Genomic DNA, 21,451 nt, shown 5'->3' with positions numbered 1-21,451 from the left:
GTCAGTAGCAATGTCTGATCTTCTTGCCCATAGCTTTGACAGCAGCTTCCCTGGATCTCTTCTTGCCAGGGTATCTTGTGCTTTATCTGGAAAGGCGGTTCTAGCAGGAGATGGGGAGTCCTGCCTCTGCCTGTTTGCATCTCATCAGATAGCAGGAGGGGAGGAGTGCTTTTTGTGGTAAAGATGATTAAGAATCAAACCCTGTATTCACCAGAACTATGTCATGCATGAACACTGAGCCACTTCGCTGCTTGATCTGTTTCCACTAGATAGTAGTTAAACTGTGCTCTGCTGGAGCTGGGCTGGACATGCTCATTCTGTCCTCTAGGCGACCTAATTCTCTCATACGCCTTCAGACATAGCCATCAGGTGTTGTGTTTCCCTCCTCCCTTTGCCGTGGTGACTGCAGGTGTCTAGAAGGTCCTCTTGGGACCCGTTCTGTCCCTAGGAGTTGCTTGAGGTGTTTCCTATTCCTTCTCTGCTCTCAGCTTGCTTCCCCCAATGTTTATGTGTGAGTGAGCCTGCCAAAAGCGTGCTTCTCACATCCTAGAGTTCTAGCAGAGAGAAAGTGGGCTTTACTCTTTGATTTCCTTTCAGTTTTGACCAGCTGGTACTATGATTTATCACCAGAATTAAAAGTGGGGTTGGTTTGAGAGTAGAAATTTCTGGTATTCCACAGTGTTGATGAAGGCAAGAGGGAGGCGTGTAGAGGGAAGGAATAACTAGGCAGGTGGCACATGTGGGGAGATAGGATCAGTGTTTCTAAGATGAGGCAAAACCAATGTGAGGCTCTGAGTACCAGTTCTGTGGTGCTATCAGCAGCCAAATAACTGGATTATTTAAAATACTTCTCTTTATTTTCTGGTTCTCACTATGCTGAGCAATATTTCAGTGTTTCCACACTGGTTGTGAGTGTCCTAATTTCCTGCCTTATAAATGACTGGAATTTATTGTTGAGATCCCAGTGAACCTGCCATTTGTCCCTTTGTGGCCCATCTTCGGCAGTACTCTGTTCAGCTCTGGGGCCCCCAATACAAGAGGGACATGGAGCTGCTCAGGAGAGTCCAGAGGAGGCCGCGAGGGCTGGAACACCTCTGCTCTGGAGCCAGGCTGAGAGAGCTGGGCTTGTTCAGCCTGGAGAGAAGGCTCCAGGGAGACCTCAGAGCAGCTCCAGTGCCTAAAAGGGCTGACAAGAAATCTGGAGAGGGACTTTTTACAAGGGCCTGTAGGGACAGGACAAGGGGGAATGGCTTTAACCTGACAGAGGGGAGATTAGGTTAGACATTAGGAAGAAATTCTTCCCTGTGAGGGTGCTGAGGCGCTGGCACAGGGTGCCCAGAGAAGCTGTGGCTGCCCCATCCCTGGCACTGTCCAAGGTCAGATTGGACACAGGGGCTTGGAGCAACCTGCTCTAGTGGAAGGTGTCCCTGCCCGTGGCAGGGTTTGGGACTGGATGAGCTTTAAGGTCCTTTTCAAGACAAACCATTCTGTGATTCCATGAATGTGCCTGTATTTGGTGGTGGTGGTGCCAGGAGAGATGTCACCTGTTAAAAATGATACTGTGAATAGCTTGAAACCTATGTGAGAGAAGCCACTAGGTGTTGGTGTGCTCCTCACTGCCTGTGGTGTGTCTTTTCTACCTGCTGTCCTCTTGTACCATTCTTTTCTCTGCGCTGCTAGCCTAGAGCTGATCATTGTGGCTGGGGAAGGAGCTGTGGCAAGGGAGAGCACTGAATAATTTAGCAGCTGCATCTGCATCCAGCAGTTCTCTCAAATGTCACATGCTTTGTTGTTTTCTGGTTCATTTATTAAGGCTGTACATTAGCAGTGTTTGCCTTTTGGAAAAAACATGTTATGGGAACTGCTGCTTCTCAAACAGGGACTGGGCAGAGGGCTGGGAATGGAGGCATCTTGTCAGTGCTGAGGTCGACACTGTGCTCAGAGAGTCTCAACTCAAAGCTGAAATCAAAAGCAGTTCTGGTTTGGAAAAATATTGTGATGCTGTTATGGTTGCAGAAGGTGAAGCTAATTCAGTTTGGGGGCATTGTGTAGGTTTTGGATGTCGCTGCCTTTTCCATCCCCACCACAGAGTGTATGAGTGACTGTTACTGGAGATTTGAGGGTCAATGAAAAGCTGATGAGACAGAAATAAATGAGAAGGTTCTTGGGTTTTACGATGATGATGTTGCACAAGGAGAGAAACAAATGACAGACACAAAGAGTGAAGGGCAGGGAGCCAAAGCTCCTGTGTTGCTGCTGTTCTCTCATGCGAATCTCTGGAGATCATTTTTTAAATAAGAGGTGAATTTAAATTCAAGCAGTGGAGAGCAGGAGAACTGGGTTGACAGAGGGGTTTTATGGCAGGATTTATGTTCCATGAGAAGATGGTGAGTGGTGCTTGGTGTGACCTGCATAATGAGGAGCTGTAGGGAGCATCATGAGAGAGTCATTTCAGGCAGTAAAGGAGGGGATGAGAATAAAGTCTTTAACCTAAATTGAAGTGAGCGAAATGAACTGCAGCTGAGGCTAAAATCTGTCATCTTCCTGATTGCAAGCAGAGCACTGTGTTTGCTTCTCCTCCATTAGTTTATTGTGGATGATGTTCCCAAAGACTGTAGCAGAATAAAATGGGTATCAGTGTTTGCATTCCGTTCTTTCTCACATGCTGATCTCTCATGGTTCATTCAAGGCCTAATTTTTCTTTTTCTTCTTTGTTCTTATTTTCTTTTAACAATTAATAAATGAATGTCCCAGACACATGTTTTTGAATATCTACTGATAGGTCCAGCTGTGCTTCTGTGGGACAGGTATTGCTGGGACTGCTCCATTGTATTTGCTGTTGCCTGCAAGCTCCTCCTAACACAGCGTTTGTGTCAGCACATGTTGCACATCCTTTTTACACAAGGCCAAAGAAGCAGTTGCAGTGGGTCTCTGTGGAAGCATCCCGTGGGTACCCAGAGGAGCAGCTGAAGTGGGTCTCTGTGGCAGCATCCCATGGGTACCCAGAGGAGCAGTTGCAATGGGTCTTTGTGGAAGCATCCTGTGGGTACCTGGATAAGCAGATTTTGTCATGCTGTTGGTACTCAGCTGACCATGAGCAATGATGACATTTGAGATTTGTACTATTCATGGATATGGAAAGCCTCACTGACTGGGAGGTGTTTAATGTTCTGCAGACACTACACAGGGCATCTAGCTCAGGCTCTGATGGGTGCCAGAAGGGGAGTATTCAGCGTTGGCTCTAGGCAGTCCTTGTGCTTGAGTAAAGCTTGTTTGTAGTGTGGGCAGTGCTGGGAGCTTTGGTGGTGGAGCGAGGGGGGATGGAGCGCTGCAGCTGCTCTATAAATAAACCCGAGAGGCTAAAATCTAGGGACTGAAGATTGGGTTGCTATGGAGATTGATCTGAATCAGATTACCTGTGGGTCTGTTTTCACAGCATGTGCATGTGTGGCAGCTGTGTGAACTTGCATGTACAGCAGGCTTCTGTACTCAAACATTTGGCTGAAGCAGGGGGGAAGGAGGAGGTGACAGCACTGGAGAGCCAGCATATGACATATGACAGGGATGGAAATCAGTCACTATAGCAACCAAAAACCTGAACCAGTCCAGCTTTACTCTGTGGTGCTGCAAAAAGGTTCCTGTTTGTGTGGCAGGATACTTGCGTTTGTGAACTAACTCTGGTCATGTTCAGTCTATTTGTTGGCATTCCTGTCCGTGCTACATCCATCTTGCTTGGATAATTAATGTGGAAGCTACAGACGTTTGGCTGTGTCAGTATTGTTTTCAGAAGGCAAAGAGATAATATCATTCAGTAGGAAAGGAAGAAATCTTTATGTCAGTATCATTCTTCAGAAGGGCATCCAAGGATGTCTTAGTAGTACAAAAAACTATTTTCACAATTCATTCTCTGATTTTCTTTAGTCTGATTTATTCTGTCCTTTTTCTCAAGCTTTATGGCCAGATAGAAAGTGAAAACAGTTGGGATGCATCTGCTGTTCTATTCGTAAACTCTTACTGACTCCAGTGATGCATGTGCTCCAGGGAGGATGCTTTTAGAATCTGCCTGCAGCCCTGTTCTCTGCTGGGTGATTTCTTATGCTTGGAACTATCCTCAGGCATTTTGTAGAACCACACCTATGTTATAGACTATGTTATATACTAGATAAATATGCCATTGTCTGGTTTAGGCGTGCTTGCAATGCTTTGAAATTGTCTTCCTTCTTTCTTTTTTGTGCCAAAGTGCTGGTATCTTTTTGGGAGTCCCAGCGTTGGCATGCACTGCTGCCTTGCCAAGGAGCATGGTAACACACAAAGCAGCTGCACCAGAATAGCAAGTCCATCCAGGTCTGACTTTAGAAGTTGTTCCATGTTCTGTCAAGCTCTGGAGAAGGGGGGGTGTACTCAACTCATCTGTGCTTCTTGGGTTAGTGGAGCCACTGTAGTATCTGGATAATAGAGGTAAAGGGCTTCCTAGAATGCTGCATGTTTTTAAGTATAAACCTACTAGCAGTGTTTAATGTTAATACAAGTATTAAGCAGATAAAGTATAAAATGTCTGATGTGAAACGAGGACTGCTTGTCTACTTCTTTAAAAGCTTAGTACAAGCAAAAATAGTGTGTTATATCAGAGATAATGACTGGAATCGCTTGAGACGAACTTGGAAGAAGAAGTAACCAAAATATCAGTGGGAAAGATTCCTTAAAGATTATTAAAATGTCTAAGACAGGTCAAAACTGCCACCAGTAGTTCATATTGTGCTTCAGTCTGTGCTGATTCTAATTCTACAGTGAGTTAAGTAGGATTCCTGGCCATACAGGTGAGATTGGCTAGTCCTGAGGTACTTGCACCTCTTTCTCACAGCTTAGCAGAGAGTTGTCTCAGCTATCTGTAGTAAAGGTGTGTAATGTGAGAAAAGGAAACATAAATCAGCCAAAAAGTGGGCATTGATACTTCTATTTGTGTTTGTTTCAGCTTTCAGTTTAATCCAGTTGGCACGGATCTTGAGTTTACAGGAAACAATGCACTAAGGTCAGGCACAGTGGCTATAGATGTGAACTGAGTACAGACTACCTTGGCCGAGAATAAATAGAAATTCAAGATGTTCCAAGGAACATAATTTACTTCCTTCTGGACATGGCTCAAAATCTGGTCTTTCACAAGGTGAGATTTCAGTGAACCAGAATTCATATGGCTTCTATCCTGTAATTCTTGCTGTCTCCATGACTTCCTCTCATGCTCTTCACTCACTCAGTAAATTGAATCATCTGCCACTTCATTATATTCTAAAGGTATCCATGCACTGGTGAACTGTGCAGGATGATCCTTGTACCAGACAAAAGCTGGAGATAATGGAAGGAGAGACCTTTCTGCTACCATCCTAAACTATGGAAGAGTTGCCAGGAAAGCAGGGCTTAACATTTGCCTGTTGGAAAACAATCTGCTGTCTTCCTATCTTTTTTTCAAGCAATGATTCAAATACCTGCTGACTGTCATGCAGTTGACTGTAAGGCTGGACTATCAAAGCTGGAAGCTTCTGTGTGAAGAAAATGACTAAGTGAGCTAAGTTGGGTTAACAGTTTGTTGTGTTATTTTTTGGCTAAGTGATGTTGTTTCTCTAGCCTGGTGTCTTAAGAAGACTGAAGACTCTAAGGGGTAGATGAAACAGGGGTGCTGCACAGTTCAGTTCAGTGTTTTGGGGCTAATGCTGGGTATTGATTTGACACAGATGGCTCTGAACTGATAAAACCTCTGCTGCAGTTCTTTCATGCTACTGTATCCATTCTCTGGTGTGGTGCTTTTCATGTCTGTGTGTGTGTTTATATAGACCTTTATTACTGGAAAGACTTCAAATTGCAGAATACAATGCAGATTGGCCTCTAAGCCCTTGTGCTGCAACCTAAAACATGGATGTTTGGGGAATGTTGAAATGTAGAGTAGTGCCAGTAATAGAAGTGTTGTTTTGGATGCTTTTTTGTCTTGAGTTGCTTGTGGGTTAGTGCTGGCTCCTTGTCTTTGTGTCTAGGCTACTGTGCCAATTTCTACTAGTTTGTGAATATTGCTGATGGCTGCTACAGTACGTAGGTAGTGTTAATTCTCACCAGCCTGTTCACCATCCATACGAGTGCTTATTTAAATCATAGTGTTCTCTGGTATGTGATCTGTTTGTGCAGTATGTTCCTGTGGTAGCCTTCACTTCTTCATTTTTCTCCTTTTCCTGAGCTTAAGTTGTAGGAAGTTTCTTCTCAGGTGTTGCTTGTGGATTCAGCCTTCCATGGGCTGGGTCAGAGATGCTTGCAAAGAGAAAGCACACTGCAGATGACCTTTACAGAAACAGCTTGAGAGAGAGAAGAGGCCATCAATATCAAAACCTTTACCATCTCAGAGTCAAGATAAGCTCTCAGGTCAGGTGCAAATGCAAACATGAAAGAGGAGAAAGGGAAGTACCTCTCAATTGTTTGATTTCTCTCTGTTCTAATGTACTTAGTCTGTAAAATGTAGGAGCTAGAGAAAGGATGGTAGTAATTCTCTGGGAAAGAAACTACCTCTTTATTTCTTGTGGAGAAGCTGTCATCTGTAGTCCTGTGATCATAGGACATTAAATCATGTTTTCCATATTCCTTTAGCTGCTTGCTTCTATACCTTTGTGCCTGCACAAGCATTTGTGTGGTCACTTGGTGAACAAAGTCATGGAAATAACCTAGTAAAAACAAAGGGAGGAGAAGGAAGGGTGTTAGTTTTAGGCCATATCAATTCCACAATCTGGTTCACGATGTAACTGCACAATCACTTCTGCCAACAAAGAGGAGGCAATGACACTGGCCTGAAAGTAAACTTTTGGCAGAGATGAAGGGAGAAGCAGGACTGTAATGCCTGTTTGTGTTGGTTTGTACAGATCATCAACTGTGGTGTCTGATTCCAACCAGGATTAAGAAGGTGAATTCCAGCAAATATTGATCTAATGCTCTTAAACTGGTGCCATCACCCCTTATTAGTTATCTGAAGAAGTAAGAGATTGAATAGGGGAAGGGAAAACCCCTGCATGTGGTTCTAATTCTTCTATGTCTTGCTCCAATCCAACAAAACTTCATCTTCCAAAAGGAAACCTTTGTCTTCTTATGACTCACTGCAACTATGGCCTTGTTAAGAATAAGTAGCCAAGTAAAGGAGACCCTAGAAACCCCTGCAGATTATCTGTATCTGTGGTCTTCCTGTGTTGCATTAGGAATCAGAAATCTTGCAAGTGCTCAGATCTTATTTTGCAGCTTCAGTCTGGTCTGCTCAGATTCTCTTTTGAGTTTTGATGGAGGTCTTCATATCACAAACCTCATTAGTTCCTTTGCAGAACTGTGAGAAAGCTATGTAATAAATTGCAGTCATAAGAGATGTCCACACCCTGTGATTTTTCTCCTATTCTCTACCCTGGAGGACAAGTTACTGGAAGGTGAGTTAAGGTTGTGGTCTTGTAGCCTCTCATTTACTCTGTAGTTATTGCGTATGTTCTTACCCATTGTAAATGCAGTTTACTCTCTCCACCTTCATTGAGAGGTAGGATAGTCTCTTATAGAGGAAGAACATGTTTGGTCACTACTGAGTAGCAGAAGCGCCTCGAAGTCATACTCCTAGGTTACCTTGTGGTAACTTCTGTGCCTATATCTGTAACTGTACAGTGAGGTCCATAAGGAGTTCTGGGTAAAGCTATTTGGAAAGAAAACAGATACAGTAGTTCTTCAAATTGAAGGCAAAAAGAGCCACTTGATCATCCCAACTTCATCTTGTTTCTCTCAAGTTTATCTACACAAGAAATGTGCAGAACATGCTGGATCAAGAGCTGTTGCAGGACAGATTCTACAGTATTTTCAGTAGTATCATTAAAATGAAGAATTGGGAGCTTTGCTTCCTGTGTCTGTATTTTCTCTGTTATCCAGAGAAGATAATTTACAGAGGTATTGCTGCTGAAGGTAATTCATAGTTCTGTTACTTAGGAACCTACAGCAACTGTGAGTGAGGATCTGCTAAAACCATGCCCCAAAGTATTAAAAAATGTGAGGTTTTGTGTGTGTGAGGATTAATTTTGCATTCAGTTTATTATTCCATAAATAGTAGTTACTGACAGGTATGATTTTCCTTTTCTGATAAATCATATACATTCTTTTTTGGTGTGTTTGTGTCCTTACTGGCCTTTGGAGGGGTAATGAACAAAATCCCCAGCTCTATACCTGAAATGTGAAATGCTGAGAATAAATGCAAATGTGTTGCTCGAGTTTGAACGTGATTGTGAGGTGACTGTTACAGTGCCTTTGACTAGCTTTTGGATGTGAAGTAGTGAGAGAAACATAGGAAAATTACCTATTTTTGCTGCAATTTATGGATTGTTAGGAGATCTGTTCTACTTTTATAGAAATGAAATGTAAACTTTATGCTGCAGAGCTGAAAGATCTTAATCATAGAATCATAGAATCATAGAATAGTTAGGGTTGGAAAGGACCTCAAGATCATCTAGTTCCAACCCCCCTGCCATGGACAGGGACACCTCACACTAAACCATCCCACACAGGGCTTCATCCAACCTGGCCTTGAACACTGCCAGGGATGGAGCACTCACAACCTCCCTGGGCAACCGATTCCAGTGTCTCACCACCCTAACAGGAAAGAATTTCCTCCTTATATCCAATCTAAACTTCCCCTGTTTAAGTTTTAACCCGTTATCCCTTAATACAGTGAAAGTTCTCAGAATGCTGTGATAACCTTAGGATGCAAACATGAACTGAAATAGAAACCCTGCTCTAAATGTGCCCCAACAGGCAAGCAGGTATTTTTTTAGTATAAAATAGCTTTATTACTTTTATTTCATTGAGATACTCAGTAAACTTGTAGTACAGTGTGAGTATCTCTGATTGTAGAGTTGCTGAGAACTTTATGCTTCAGAAAATTTCTGTTTTCAGATTGCTTTCAAATTTTGTGATATGGAGCTTGATTACTTCTTAAGATTTGTTTCCTCTCTCTTTCATGAATTCAATGAAGTATGAATGGTAGGATTGGAAAGAACTGTTTTACAGTGCTTACCGAGTTCTGGATGTCTGTTAAACACAGTTATTGACAAATAATAATCCTGCAGTAAAATACTAATTGTGCCAAGAAGGATTTTTTTCTGTTATGAAATAGGCAGAGAAAGTAGCTGTAGGCAGTGTGGGGTATGGAGTAAGTGGTGAAGATATACAAGATAAATCAAGTTATCAACAACTGGAAAAAAAGGAAGAAAGTTCCTGACGACTGGAAAAAAAGAGAAAAAGGGAAATATAACCCCCATTTTCAAGGAGGGGAAAATGGAAGACCCGGGGAATTACAGACCAGTCAGTCTCACCTCTGTGCCTGGCAAAATCTTGGAGCACATTCTCCTGGAAGGCATGCTAAGGCACATGAAAAACAAGAAGGTGCTTGGTGACAGCCAGCATGGCTTCACTAAGGGGAAATCCTGCCTGACCACTCTGGTGGCCTTCTATGATGGGGCTACAGAACTGATGGACAGGGGTAGAGCAGTTGATGTTATCTACCTGGACTTGTGCAAAGCGTTCAACACTGTCCCACACAACATCCTTGTCTCTAAAATGGAGAGACATTAATTTGATGGATGGACCACTCAGTGGATAAAGAACTGGCTGGATGGCTGCACACAAAGAATTGTGGTCAATGGCTCAATGTCCGGCTGGAGACCAGTAACGAGTGGTGTCCCTCAGGGATCGGTGTTGGGACCGGTCTTGTTCAACATCTTTGTAGGTGACATGGAAAGTGGGATTGAGTGCGCCCTCAGCAAGTTTGCCGATGACACCAAGCTGTGTAGTCCGGTTGATATGCTGGAGGGAAGGGATGCCATCCAGAGGGACCTTGACACGCTTGTGAGGTGGGCTGATGCCAACCTTATGATGTTCAACCATGCCAAGGGCAAGGTCCTACACCTGGGTCGGAGCAATCCCAGGCACAGTTACAGGTTGGGCAGAGAAGAGATTCAGAGAGGCCCTGCGGAGAAGGACTTGGGGGTGCTGGTCGATGAGAAAATGAACATGAGCCGGCTTCAGTGTGCGCTCGCAGCCCAGAAAGCCAACCGTATCCTGGGCTGCATCAAAAGGAGCGTGACCAGCAGGTCGAAGGAGGTGATCCTGCCCCTCTACTCTGCTCTTGTGAGACCTCACCTGGAGTGTTGTGTGCAGTTCTGGTGTCCTCAACATAAAAAGGACATGGAACTGTTGGAACAAGGCCAGAGGAGGCCACGAGGATGATCAGGGGACTGGAGCACCTCCTGTATGAAGATAGGCTGAGAAAGTTGAGGCTGTTCAGCCTGGAGAAGAGAAGGCTGTGTGGAGACCTCATAGCAGCCTTCCAGTACCTGAAGGGGGGCCTGCAGGGGTGCTGGGGAGGGACTGTTCGTTAGGGATTGTAATGATAGGACAAGGAGTAATGGGTTAAAACTTACACAGGGGAAGTTTAGATTGGATATAAGGAAGAAGTTCTTTCCTGTGAGGGTGGTGAGGCACTGGAATGGGTTGCCCAGGGAAGTTGTGAATGCTGCATCCCTGGCGGTGTTCAAGGCCAGGTTGGACCGAGCCTTGGGTGACATGGTTTAGTGTGAGGTGTCCCTGCCCATGTGCAGGGGGGTTGGAACTGGATGATCTTAAGGTCTTTTCCAACCCTAACTATTCTATGATTCTATAATTCTGTGATTCTATGATAATTTATAACTTTTGCTGTTTGAAACTGCACTTTTGCAGTTCTGTATCTTTACAAGTACCGTGTTAGACATTGGTTGTTGGGGCTTGTGGAGCTCATTCTTGCTATAGGCCACATGCAAGTTTAGGATGGTGAGGTGCATTATATCAAATTGGACTTCTCTTGTTGTTACCCCATCTTTAGTTATTCTGTTTATCTGTTCAGGTTGTGTTTTCTCCTTTAGTCATGTTCAGCTGTACAGAGTTGCCAGTTAAAGCTGCTTTCCCAAGCACTGTAGCAGTCCTAGGGGTTTGCCTAAACAATACTTCTGCTTCAGACCATTTCATGAATAGTTCTTTGCCAGCGATATGCTTCTTTGTCTGTGGGCTTTCTTGAGATCTTCTTGTACTTTGTTTTCTCAGCTCTATCTGCTTTTCTGGGTTTGTGGTTTTATATTGATGAAGGAACTTGTGGATGTTCCTTCACTGGGAGTGTTCAAGGCCAGGTTCTTCCTGGCCATGGGCAACTTGATCTAGTGGGAGGTTGGAATTAGGCAAGGGGGGTTGGAACTAGGTGATCTTAAAGTTCCTTCCAACCCAAACCATTTTCTGAAGAGAAAGATCTGTGGGTGGCCACTACTGCACAAAACACTGAGGCTTTTGGGGAATATAGTTCATGAAATATAGGAATATAGGTCATGGAATATAGGTCATGAAATTGTTTGTATTATTTGGTATTCCTGATGGCACCTTTGACACTTTGCTCTTCTTGCTCATAGATTGGACTTACCAGGCACTTTGAAGCAGATTTGGTTCCCCAAGGCGCTCAATCCCAGCTAACTGGATAACTGACCACTGGATTGATGAACAGACATTCACTGAGATGACATAGGGAGGGGCAGCAAGGACAATGGTGCAGAAGAAGAAAACCTGCCCTCGGTTACTGGACTATCTTGTGATCATTGGAGCAAGGTAATGAAAAGAGTCTTAGCACTGTTTTTGCCTGGGCAGTAGAGTGGGGATAAAGAGCTTAGAATTCACTGGTGAAGACTTGCTTGTTGCCAACGAAGTGCAGTCTGGAATGTGTGCAGGATGCTGACAGAATGAGAGTATCTACTTGGGCCAGGACACTTTCTGAAAGACACCAGTGCAGCCAAAGTTTTTTAACTTGCGGTCTTTAGACTCCTGCAAAGGGTGACTTAAGAAAAGCCAGTTTATAGATGACTCTCTGGTAACCCATGTGTCTGAACTTCTTTGCTTCTACTGGCATCAGGATAAGGGGATTCAGAAACTGAAAATACTGAAAGCCACATGTAAATAAAATCCTAGTTTGTGGTTACTCTTCTGGCTTTTGAAGTGTGCTCTGTAAACTCAGTTAAAAGAAAACAAACTTGAAACTTGCCTTACCTGGCTTTTCTAATACTCATTTATCCTCATGGGAATGACTTGAATGCTTTGGTTTTTAAGGTCTTATTAACAATAGATAAAATGTTACACTTACTTACTTCAAGCACGTAGGAAACATAGGGTTGATGTGTATGCTGCTTGGCAAATACACAGGTGCTCAGTAAATGTTATTTTTCTTTATTCAAAGTTTATACAGTAACTTTCTGCCAGTCTATTTAATGGGTGTATTCTAAAGTCTGTTTTACTTTCATTTCTAAATATCAGTGGTTTATATGCATCAGACTATTGCTTTATCTCCCCCTTTCTTTTCAGAATACTTTGAGTGCGAAGTCTAAATAGGCTCAGTGGAAGAAATTACATAATCCTAAGTAATAGTTGGTTTTATTATTGTATTTTATGGACAGAATAATTTAGTAGTTTAATTACTTTTTACAGTCTGAAGAAAAATAACCAACTTGTTCAACTGTGTGTCACTAACTAGGAAAAGGAGGAGGAAGAAATGTTAATTGCGTCCTCCAGTAACACTTATAGTGTCTGATGTTCTCACTTAGAAATCTGCTAACATCACTTCTGAACTCCTACAGTTCTCTTGCTTTTTGCTGGCAAGAATAGCTAATGCTTAGAGGTCTATTGTCTCATAAGGCACTTCAGCAAGTGACAATGATAAGAGATGGACCTGACTGAAGTAGCTTCTGCAAAGTCCTTAAGAGCTCCATGTGGCCTTTAACATTACAACTTTCCTGCTGTGCACAAATATCAATGCCTTTTAGAAGTATTTCCTTTTATTAGGTGCAAACTTTCTAAATGTCTGAGAAGACACAGTTTTTATAGACTAATATTACTGCAAAGGCATGAACTGGTGATATATTCACTGGTACTTTGCTGAGGACATTTTTTCTTTAACCAAATAGGCTCTTTAAACAGTACCAGTGTTACTTGACATTTCTGCAGCAGATGATGCGTTAGTTGATGCATTAGATGATGCATCCCCCCTCATATAGAAAAGCTTTTCAGGGTTTCTTTTTTCATTTTCTGTGGTATTTCAGTACTTACCTGTACAGGCACTATAAATTTTTTTACTTCAATCTAGTATTAGTTTGGGATCATTAGTCAGCAGAGCTATTGACACCAGTGATTTTCTTGGGTAAATGACAAACATTCTGTTACTACTTGTTTGGGTTTTGTCATCTGTCAAATAGTTGAGGGAAAAGCAAGCATCATTTTTATCTTGAAATGGGCAAATCTAAAATATCAAGGTAAGGAAATGTTTTGTTTGAGATCTCATAGGAGAGTGATGGTGGAGCCAAGTCTCCTACATCCCATTTAGTAAACATGATACTAAATGCTGATTACTTTTAAAAACTCTGAGAGATCAGACTTTATAGCAAAGTGGTCAAACCAAAGGGAAGTGGGGACATGTATTTCTTTCTTCATTATGTGGATCTCATACTATTTCTCTGGCAGTTTAGTAGCTTTAGTGAAAAAGTAGTGGTAGGAAAATAGTTAATACCTTGAAAGAATCTGTTATTCTGGTGGAAAAGGAGGAATAAACAGTATTGCTTTGTATTTTTGTATTATATTAGTGATTTGTGGTACCAAGGTTGGAGAGCAATAGCATTAAATAGGTCTGCATATAGTATATATGCAATATAGTGTATATATATAGTATATATGCATAAGTATATATAAATCCCAGTTGTTACAGTAACTTACACTTCAAATCCAGTTCAAAAGTCAAATGCATAAATATATACATCTATGGTTGCCAGAACTTTTTAATGAAGATTTTACAGGATGAGGTCCATATTATTCCACCATTTGTCTGAGTTCTTTCCTAGTAAACTGTTGGTTTTCCCACTTAGGAACTGTTATTTTGTCTTAGTCATAAATGACTGAAATCCAGGGGGTTTCATGTGACTGTATTTGCTGAGGGACACTCTATTTGCTACCCAAAGGTCGCCTAGAGACCTGTGTGGTTCAGTTAATTTTGGCAATCAAAATCAGGGAAACGTGACTATATGATGTTCAGCTGAGAGCAGCATACTCCTGAAAGTTCTTTTCTCAGTCAGATTTGAACAGGCTCCTTATTGGGCCTGGATAATGATGGTATAGGATTTTTATCCTTTCTATAGTTGAGGCCTTGTGCTAGTGACTGAGCATTGTGGTTACTGATTGAGCACTGTGGCTAGTGACTGAGGAGCTGCCCTTCCCCTGGCTAGTAGCGGATAGAAGAAACAAAGATGAAGGCTGCTAACATGTTAGTAGGGAGAAACCAATTTTTCTTGGCGTCAGTCAACTCTATATGTTACTTGTGTTTGCTTTTTCTATAGGCAGCCAAGTAGTGATAGTGTTGCTCAGACTCCTGAACTGCTGCGGCGTTACCCTCTAGAAGACCATGTGGACTTCCCTCTACCACCTGATGTTGTGTTCTTCTGCCAGCCAGAAGGATGCCTGAGCGTGCGACAAAAACGCATGAGCTTCCGTGATGACACTTCCTTTGTCTTCACACTCACAGACAAGGACACGGGTGTCATTCGCTATGGAATCTGTGTCAACTTCTACCGCTCCTTCCAGAAGAGAGTACCCAAGGAGAAGGGAGAAGGCACAGGGGGGCACCGACCTCGGGAGGGACAGAAAGTCCCCAAAGCTGGGGATGCATCTGCCCCGCAGGAGGAAGTGGGCACTGAGAGTTCGGAGAGTGGTTCTTCGCTACAGGCTCCCAGCACAGAGTCTACCCCAGATGTGAATCGATCACCACGCAGTAAGCGCCTGGCTAAAGGCAGCCATCGCTCTCGGAACAGCACTCTGACTTCTCTGTGCATCCTTAGTCATTACCCCTTCTTTTCCACCTTTCGTGAGTGTCTGTACACCCTCAAGAGACTTGTGGACTGCTGTAGTGAGAGATTATTGGGCAAGAAGCTGGGGATTCCTCGTGGGGTGCAGAGGTATGTTGAGGGGGAAGAAAGAACTTTTTCCTCCAAGTCTTTGTGTCCAGGGCTGCAATTGTTGCATGCAAATGTGTGGTTGCAGAAGCAGCCAAACAGCAGTGGTTGACCTTTTTGCTGTTTTAACCTGGGATCACAGTAGGAAAAGGAAATTTTTATAATGATTTCTTTAAAACTTCTCTGTCTGATTCTGTAAGCTGGTATAATTTTCACTTTTGATGCACCTTAAGAGGTACTATCCTGCTAACAGCTGATTGATCTTTCCTGAAGCTGAGCACTGATTCTGTTGTTTGGCACATGTTCGGCATGTTTGCAACCTCTGTGGCAGTGTACATATGTCAGGACTGATTCTCTGGCAGATTAGAAACAGCCAAGAAATAACAGAATTTCCACTTGGGTCAAGAGGGAAATGATGAAAACGTGCTTGGTGAGCTGATGAAACTCTGAACTTCAGCTTGGGAGAAAAAAAGACTAGAGAAGCAGGAATGGCTGAAAGAAATCAAAGTACAGTATTTGAGAGGGAGAGGGTGGAGAGGTAGAAAACAAAGGAGCTGTTTAGGAAGCATATGGAAATGGGGGTTGGTAACAACAAATTAACAGGGACGTGGTGTATTTTTAATGTGATGTAGTAACCTTAAGTATCTGCTGTTATAACGCTGGATATGTAACAAAAGCTATTGCACTGTTGGATACAGAAGGAACAATGTCTTTATATCAGTCATGGATGTGTGTCTGTGCCATCGTTCCTGACACCTACATCTAAGGGTGGTATTTTCCTTTCCTGTATGCTAAGTGAAAAGAGAAAATACAAAATACATCTTTGGAGAAGGAGGGGATTGTCTCAGTAGTAAGAGGGTTGGGGCTGTGAGACAGCTCAGAGCATGAGGTAAGTAGCTTGGTACACTCCAAATTAAACTTGTCAAAGGCAAGAAAAATGACAGGACATGTATCATTATCTTGATAAGCTCTTTACATTATGCAGGAAAGGGGAAATCTGTTCACAGAGCAGTAGCCTACTTCTTGGGTTACTGAGCTTATGACTGACTCCTGCATTAGCAGTTATCATCTGAATCCACTGATGCTTGGGGAGAAAATGATTCTATCATTTCTATCATTTTTTTCTTCCCAATGGAAAAGGGAGCCTATTTTGTCACTTGGTTTAGTCTGATCATTACTGAGGCAGAAATAAGATAAATGTAATGATTTTCCTCAATTCCGTGAGCTCATCTGATTTTTGGAAGGGGTGTTAAAGTATTCCAGTGTTTGAATGGCATGTGATACTTGAAAAATTTGCTCTTTTTGGGCATAATTCTTAAAGAAGAAATAAGTGACAGAAGAGGGGGGCAAGCGAAGGAATGCGGAGCATTTATCCAGGGAGGTTGTGAGTGCTCCATCCCTGGCAGTGTTCAAGGCCAGGTTGGATGAAGCCTTGTGTGGGATGGTTTAGTGTGAGGTGTCCCCGCCCATGGCAGGGGGGTTGGAACTAGATGATCTTGAGGTCCTTTCCAACCCTAACTATTCTATTCTATGATTCTATCTCTGGGAAAACTAAAGCAGCAGGTTTGAATTACCATGTGGTATTTTATCACAGCAAAACGTGGGAGATCTTGGTGTGGCATATTTTTGTTATCTCGGGTTTAGTTCTTATTCTTGCAGAGGTTTGTAGGACTGTTGGAAGCAGAATCCTACAGTCAGTCTGCCACACTTCTGGATGAGATATGAGAGTGTTATAGAATGATTCATAGAATGGCTTGCGTTGGAAAGGATCTTAAGATCATCCAGTTCCAACCTCCTGCCATGGGCAGGGAGACCTTCCACTAGACCAGGTTGCTCCAAGCCCCGTCCAGCCTGATCTTGAATACTGCCAGGGATGGGGCAGCCACAGCTTCCTTGGGCAACCTGTGCCAGTGCCTCAGCACTTCCGCAGTGAAGAATTTCTTCTCTGTATCTAACCTAAATCTCCCCTGTTTAAGTTTGAAGCCATCACCCCTTATCCTATCACTACAGTCCCTGATGAAGAGTCCCTCTCTGGCATCCTTGTGGGATCCCTTCAGATTCTAGAAGGTATCCTGTGTGCATGGAGTTTCAAGCACCATGGTGATGAGACATCTTCAGAGATCTGGACCTAGCTGAACCCTTTAAATGAATGAATGAACTGTCAGGTGGAAATGACATACCTGCCTTGATTCCTGCCATAGAAATATTGATGCTTCCCAATGTGGTTACTTCAATAAGCTGAAAGCCCTACCTCCTGTGTCACTACATGTTTGTTGGCTGCATCTTTGAATTCTCAGTGGGTATGCCTTTTCCCTGGAACGGCTGTCAAGTGAAGCTCCTTGAGTATTAACCTGTTGCTTTCCCTGTACAGGGACACAATGTGGAGGATTTTCACAGGCTCCCTGCTGGTGGAAGAGAAGTCCAGTGCGTTGCTCCACGACCTGCGGGAGATTGAGGCCTGGATATACCGGCTGCTCCGCTCGCCGATGCCTGTCGCTGGTCAGAAGCGGGTGGATGTGGAAGTCTTGCCACATGAGTTGCAGCCAGCTTTGACCTTTGCTCTTCCTGATCCGTCCCGCTTCACCTTGGTGGATTTCCCATTACATCTGCCCTTGGAGTTGTTGGGAGTGGATGCCTGCCTGCAGGTGCTGACCTGCATCCTTCTGGAGCACAAGGTAAGAAAGGAAGAGGTGATATTTGTTAGGTATGTAGAAAGTTCTGTCCTTCTCAAAACCAGGGTAGGCTGGATGTGCTGAACAGCTGTCTCCTAGAATCAGTTTTTCTGTAGGGGAACGGAATAGCTTTTCAGGTTCCTGTTCTGAAAAGTTTTGCTCTTGCTTAAAAAAGCATCCGAAACTTGTTTTCAGATGAATAAAGGGTCATCCAGTTCACAGCCCTCCAGTCAGATGCCTGCAGGCTGTGATCTTTGCATACCCCTGGGGGAAGTATTACAGGTGAATGGTTGCTGCAGTGCTGATATGAGTTTCTTTGGTTCCAGGTTGTACTGCAGTCCCGAGATTATAATGCACTCTCAATGTCTGTGATGGCCTTTGTGGCTATGATCTACCCATTAGAGTACATGTTCCCAGTGATCCCTCTGCTTCCCACCTGCATGGCCTCTGCAGAACAGGTACATGTTTTTCCTTTACTGGTCTTTTGCAAAAGATGTTTCTGTGACAGGGGCAGTCCTTCTTTCCTTCCCCACTGGTTTCTCTTTGATTGCAGCCTTGCAAAGAGTGTTCTTTGAGTACCACTACTGAAATTGTAGGTAACACCACTTTTCCAGGATATCTTCAAAGCATGCTTAGTAAATTGTATGATTCAAAGCAGTAGTTCACAAGCAATGGGCTGAAAGGCCATAGATTATGATGATCCCCCACCCCCCTCCTCCCAACAGAGTATTAAGGGTTGCTGGTGAGGACCCAGAGTGATATTTAAGTATGCTTGAGAACCCTGAATTCAGAGCTTAGAAACTATTGCCTGCAATTTATTCTCCTCAGAAATATGAAGTGTTGAGTTACTTACACTGGGAGCTGTGTTTTGCCTGTAGTCAGCTCTCTGTAGGAGCTCATTATTTTGCTTGGAAAGATACAATTCAGGCCATCTTACTACTGCAGTGCTATTGTGCAACTAATGCTGCAGGTTTGTTCTTGTATCGTCCCTTGGGGGTGACCAAGTGCTCTAGATTTAAAGAACAAATTAGCCTCCCAAGCCACTGTTCTCAAGGTGCTGCATGCCTTATTGATTTAAACATTTTTCCTCTGCTGATTCCCTTATCAGAAACAACCTGAATTTCCCCTGAGGTTTTCCATGTCCACTTGAAAAAGTGTGTCTGTTTCTTCTGCTTCCTAGATATGTTACTGGTTTGAAACCAAATTACAGAATCACAGAATCCCAAGGGTTGGAAGGGACCTAAAAAGATCATCTAGTCCAACCCCCCTGCAAGAGCAGGGTAACCTACAGTACATCACACAGGAACTTGTCCAGGCGGGCCTTGAATATCTCCAGTGTTGGAGACTCCACAACCCCCCTGGGCAACCTGTTCCAGTGCTCTGTCACTCTTACAGTAAAGAAGTTCTTCCTGATGTTAACGTGGAACTTCCTATGTTCTAGTTTACACCCATTGCCCCTTGTCCTATCACTGGGTAAAGCCTTTGCCTATAGGCTGTGCCTATTTGCAATGGCACAGACTCACTCTGAGCTGAGGGTGTACTCATCTGTGACTTGTTGCTTCTCTCTGTTATCATGTGCAGACCTTGTCCTTAATAAAGTCTCTCTTTCAGTTGCTTCTAGCCCCTACACCTTACATCATTGGTGTTCCAGCAAGTTTCTTCCTTTACAAACTGGATTTTAAAATGCCTGATGATGTATGGCTTATTGACCTGGATACCAACAGGGTAAGTGGTGCCCATAAAGGTTTGTGGCTTTGCTTCCAGGGAGCTGTGTACTTTCATCAATGTACCTATTGAGAATTTAAGAATGCCTGGCCTCAGCCTGCCTGTGCCGTTCCTGTCTTAACCCTCAGAATTATGTTCCGTGGTGTATCTCAAGGTCCCCATTTCTTCTGCTTCTAAGGCATTCATTCTTAGTTAATCCATCTGGCTATATCATTAGAAGATAAATCCTCAAACAAATTAGGAAGCTGTTGTCTTGAGTAATTGTGACCCTGTCTCTTATAGCCCTGTCTAAGAAACCCAGTCTCATAAGAGCCTTCCAGCAGCATTGATTGCCATGATTCAAATAGAGCTATGTATCCTGCTTTCTGCTGGGGCACAAGCAAGGCCCGCATCAAGGGAAGTGTGTATAACATCTTTTACTTGATGGAAAATCTGAAGGATGAGTGTGGGTTCAAACTTCTCTTTTTTGTGGTAAATGATAAAGTCATTCCTCCATTTTTTGTCATGTTTTAAGCAGTAACAACCGAAAAAGCAGTGAAAATCAAAGTGTTGATGCAGGTGCCTATGTGTTGTGTGGCTTTTTTAATTATTATTATTAATTATTTCACTTTATGGCTTTTATTCGTCAGTCTCTGGAGTGGTGGAGATTCAGGAGATTCTGGTTTGGAAATGGAATGACTACAGCTGGGGAATTCTGAGTCTGTTGCTGTGCTTAATTCCAGGTGATCGTTCCCACAAATGCAGAATCTTTGCCAGCACTGCCAGAACCAGAAGCTTCAGAGCTGAAAAAGCACCTGAAACAGGTAAAACACTTTGGGGAGAGGATTCAGATTCTGTAGGACTTAGCTGATGTAGTCTTGTACAGCTCTATAGCTGTATGGGACAAGGAATTTTCTGTCAAACTGTTTAAAATGCCTCTTTTGTATAGTTGCCAGTTAGAACATCCCCATGTTAGAATACAGCAGCATTTTGAGCTTGAAAAGCAGTATCAGTTGGTACAGATGTTGTGGTAGGTATCCAGTTGCTGCTTTTCTATGTTAATGGAGAGCGTTAATTTGGAAAAATGAGTGCTCACTGAGGCTTTTAACTGCAGTTAATTTCTTAACCAGGTAAGGAATAGTTTTAAATTCTCCTGGATACAACAGATTATCTTCTGGTTTTTACTGTTATTTGGGGCTAACTTGTTTCCAGTTGGTGCAGAGAGTTCCAGATTCCTCCTTTACATTTGCCATGTGGGCTTTAAAGTCTGGCTTGATCATCAGGCTATGATCATCTTTGTTTCCCCTCCATTCACAGATCTGTGTGTGAGGTCTCAGTCTCTTCTCTCAGGTCCTGCTAAGCCATTAATCAGCTTGGGTCATACTGGCTGATTGTGTCAAGCAGGTTTTATCTCTTTGTTTCTGTTTTCCTTATGCACGCTGCATGCAGTATCTAAAGGTAAAGTGTGTTACTAATGTGATGACTTCTGCTCTTTCCCTCTCCTTGTAGATCAGGAGAGCAAAGTGTGTAACCTCTGTGATAATGCCAGTACCTGCTGTCAGCACAGATGGAAGCCATGTGTTGCTTGGAGTTTTGTTAGATCTGCCTTCCCGTGACTTCTGCCTCACCCCCTTGCAGCTTCAGGCACTGTTCAGTAAAACTCTCTCACTAGGGCAGAGCTGGATATCAGAACAAACTGCAAATTCATTGAAGACATTTAAAATTCACCCAAATTCAGGTTATATCTCTGTATTCCTATAGAGATTATCATTAAGTATTGATCACTGGCAAAGAAGGAACGCTACTGGTTGCTGTACAAAGTACAGAAGACTAAACTGTGACACACATCACTAAGGTTAACACTTTGGTGTGCCTTTGATTGTTAGTGTCAATGAGTAAAATTCAGGATAGCTGCTTTTAAACTGCAGTAAAAAGTTTATAGCTGCATCAGTAAGGACAGTAGCCTTCATACTACCCAAGTGGACAGATGTGAATGTTTGGGGGTGGGGCAGTTAGACCTTTCTC

The 21,451-nt window shown here is 43.1% G+C and overlaps 1 protein-coding gene across 7 annotated transcripts in view; it reads left to right on the top strand.

Moving 5' to 3' along the window:
• The window catches only part of MADD (MAP kinase activating death domain), a 74,662-nt gene that overhangs the window by 4,682 nt on the left and 48,529 nt on the right, over nucleotides 1–21,451 (top strand). For all 7 annotated transcript variants that reach the window (XM_065686479.1, XM_065686477.1, XM_065686476.1 and 4 more), the window contains exons 2-7: nucleotides 11,481–11,673; nucleotides 14,439–15,053; nucleotides 17,422–17,725; nucleotides 18,049–18,180; nucleotides 19,334–19,447; nucleotides 20,170–20,250. In XM_065686479.1, the coding sequence (XP_065542551.1) occupies nucleotides 11,612–11,673; nucleotides 14,439–15,053; nucleotides 17,422–17,725; nucleotides 18,049–18,180; nucleotides 19,334–19,447; nucleotides 20,170–20,250 (1,308 nt within the window). In that variant the 5' untranslated portion in view covers nucleotides 11,481–11,611. The remainder of the gene's footprint in view (nucleotides 1–11,480; nucleotides 11,674–14,438; nucleotides 15,054–17,421; nucleotides 17,726–18,048; nucleotides 18,181–19,333; nucleotides 19,448–20,169; nucleotides 20,251–21,451) is intronic.

The sequence above is a fragment of the Lathamus discolor genome, chromosome 6 (assembly GCF_037157495.1).
Source record: "Lathamus discolor isolate bLatDis1 chromosome 6, bLatDis1.hap1, whole genome shotgun sequence".
Classification (NCBI taxonomy): Eukaryota; Metazoa; Chordata; class Aves; order Psittaciformes; family Psittacidae; genus Lathamus; species Lathamus discolor.
This window is presented reverse-complemented; position numbering and strand designations above follow the sequence as displayed.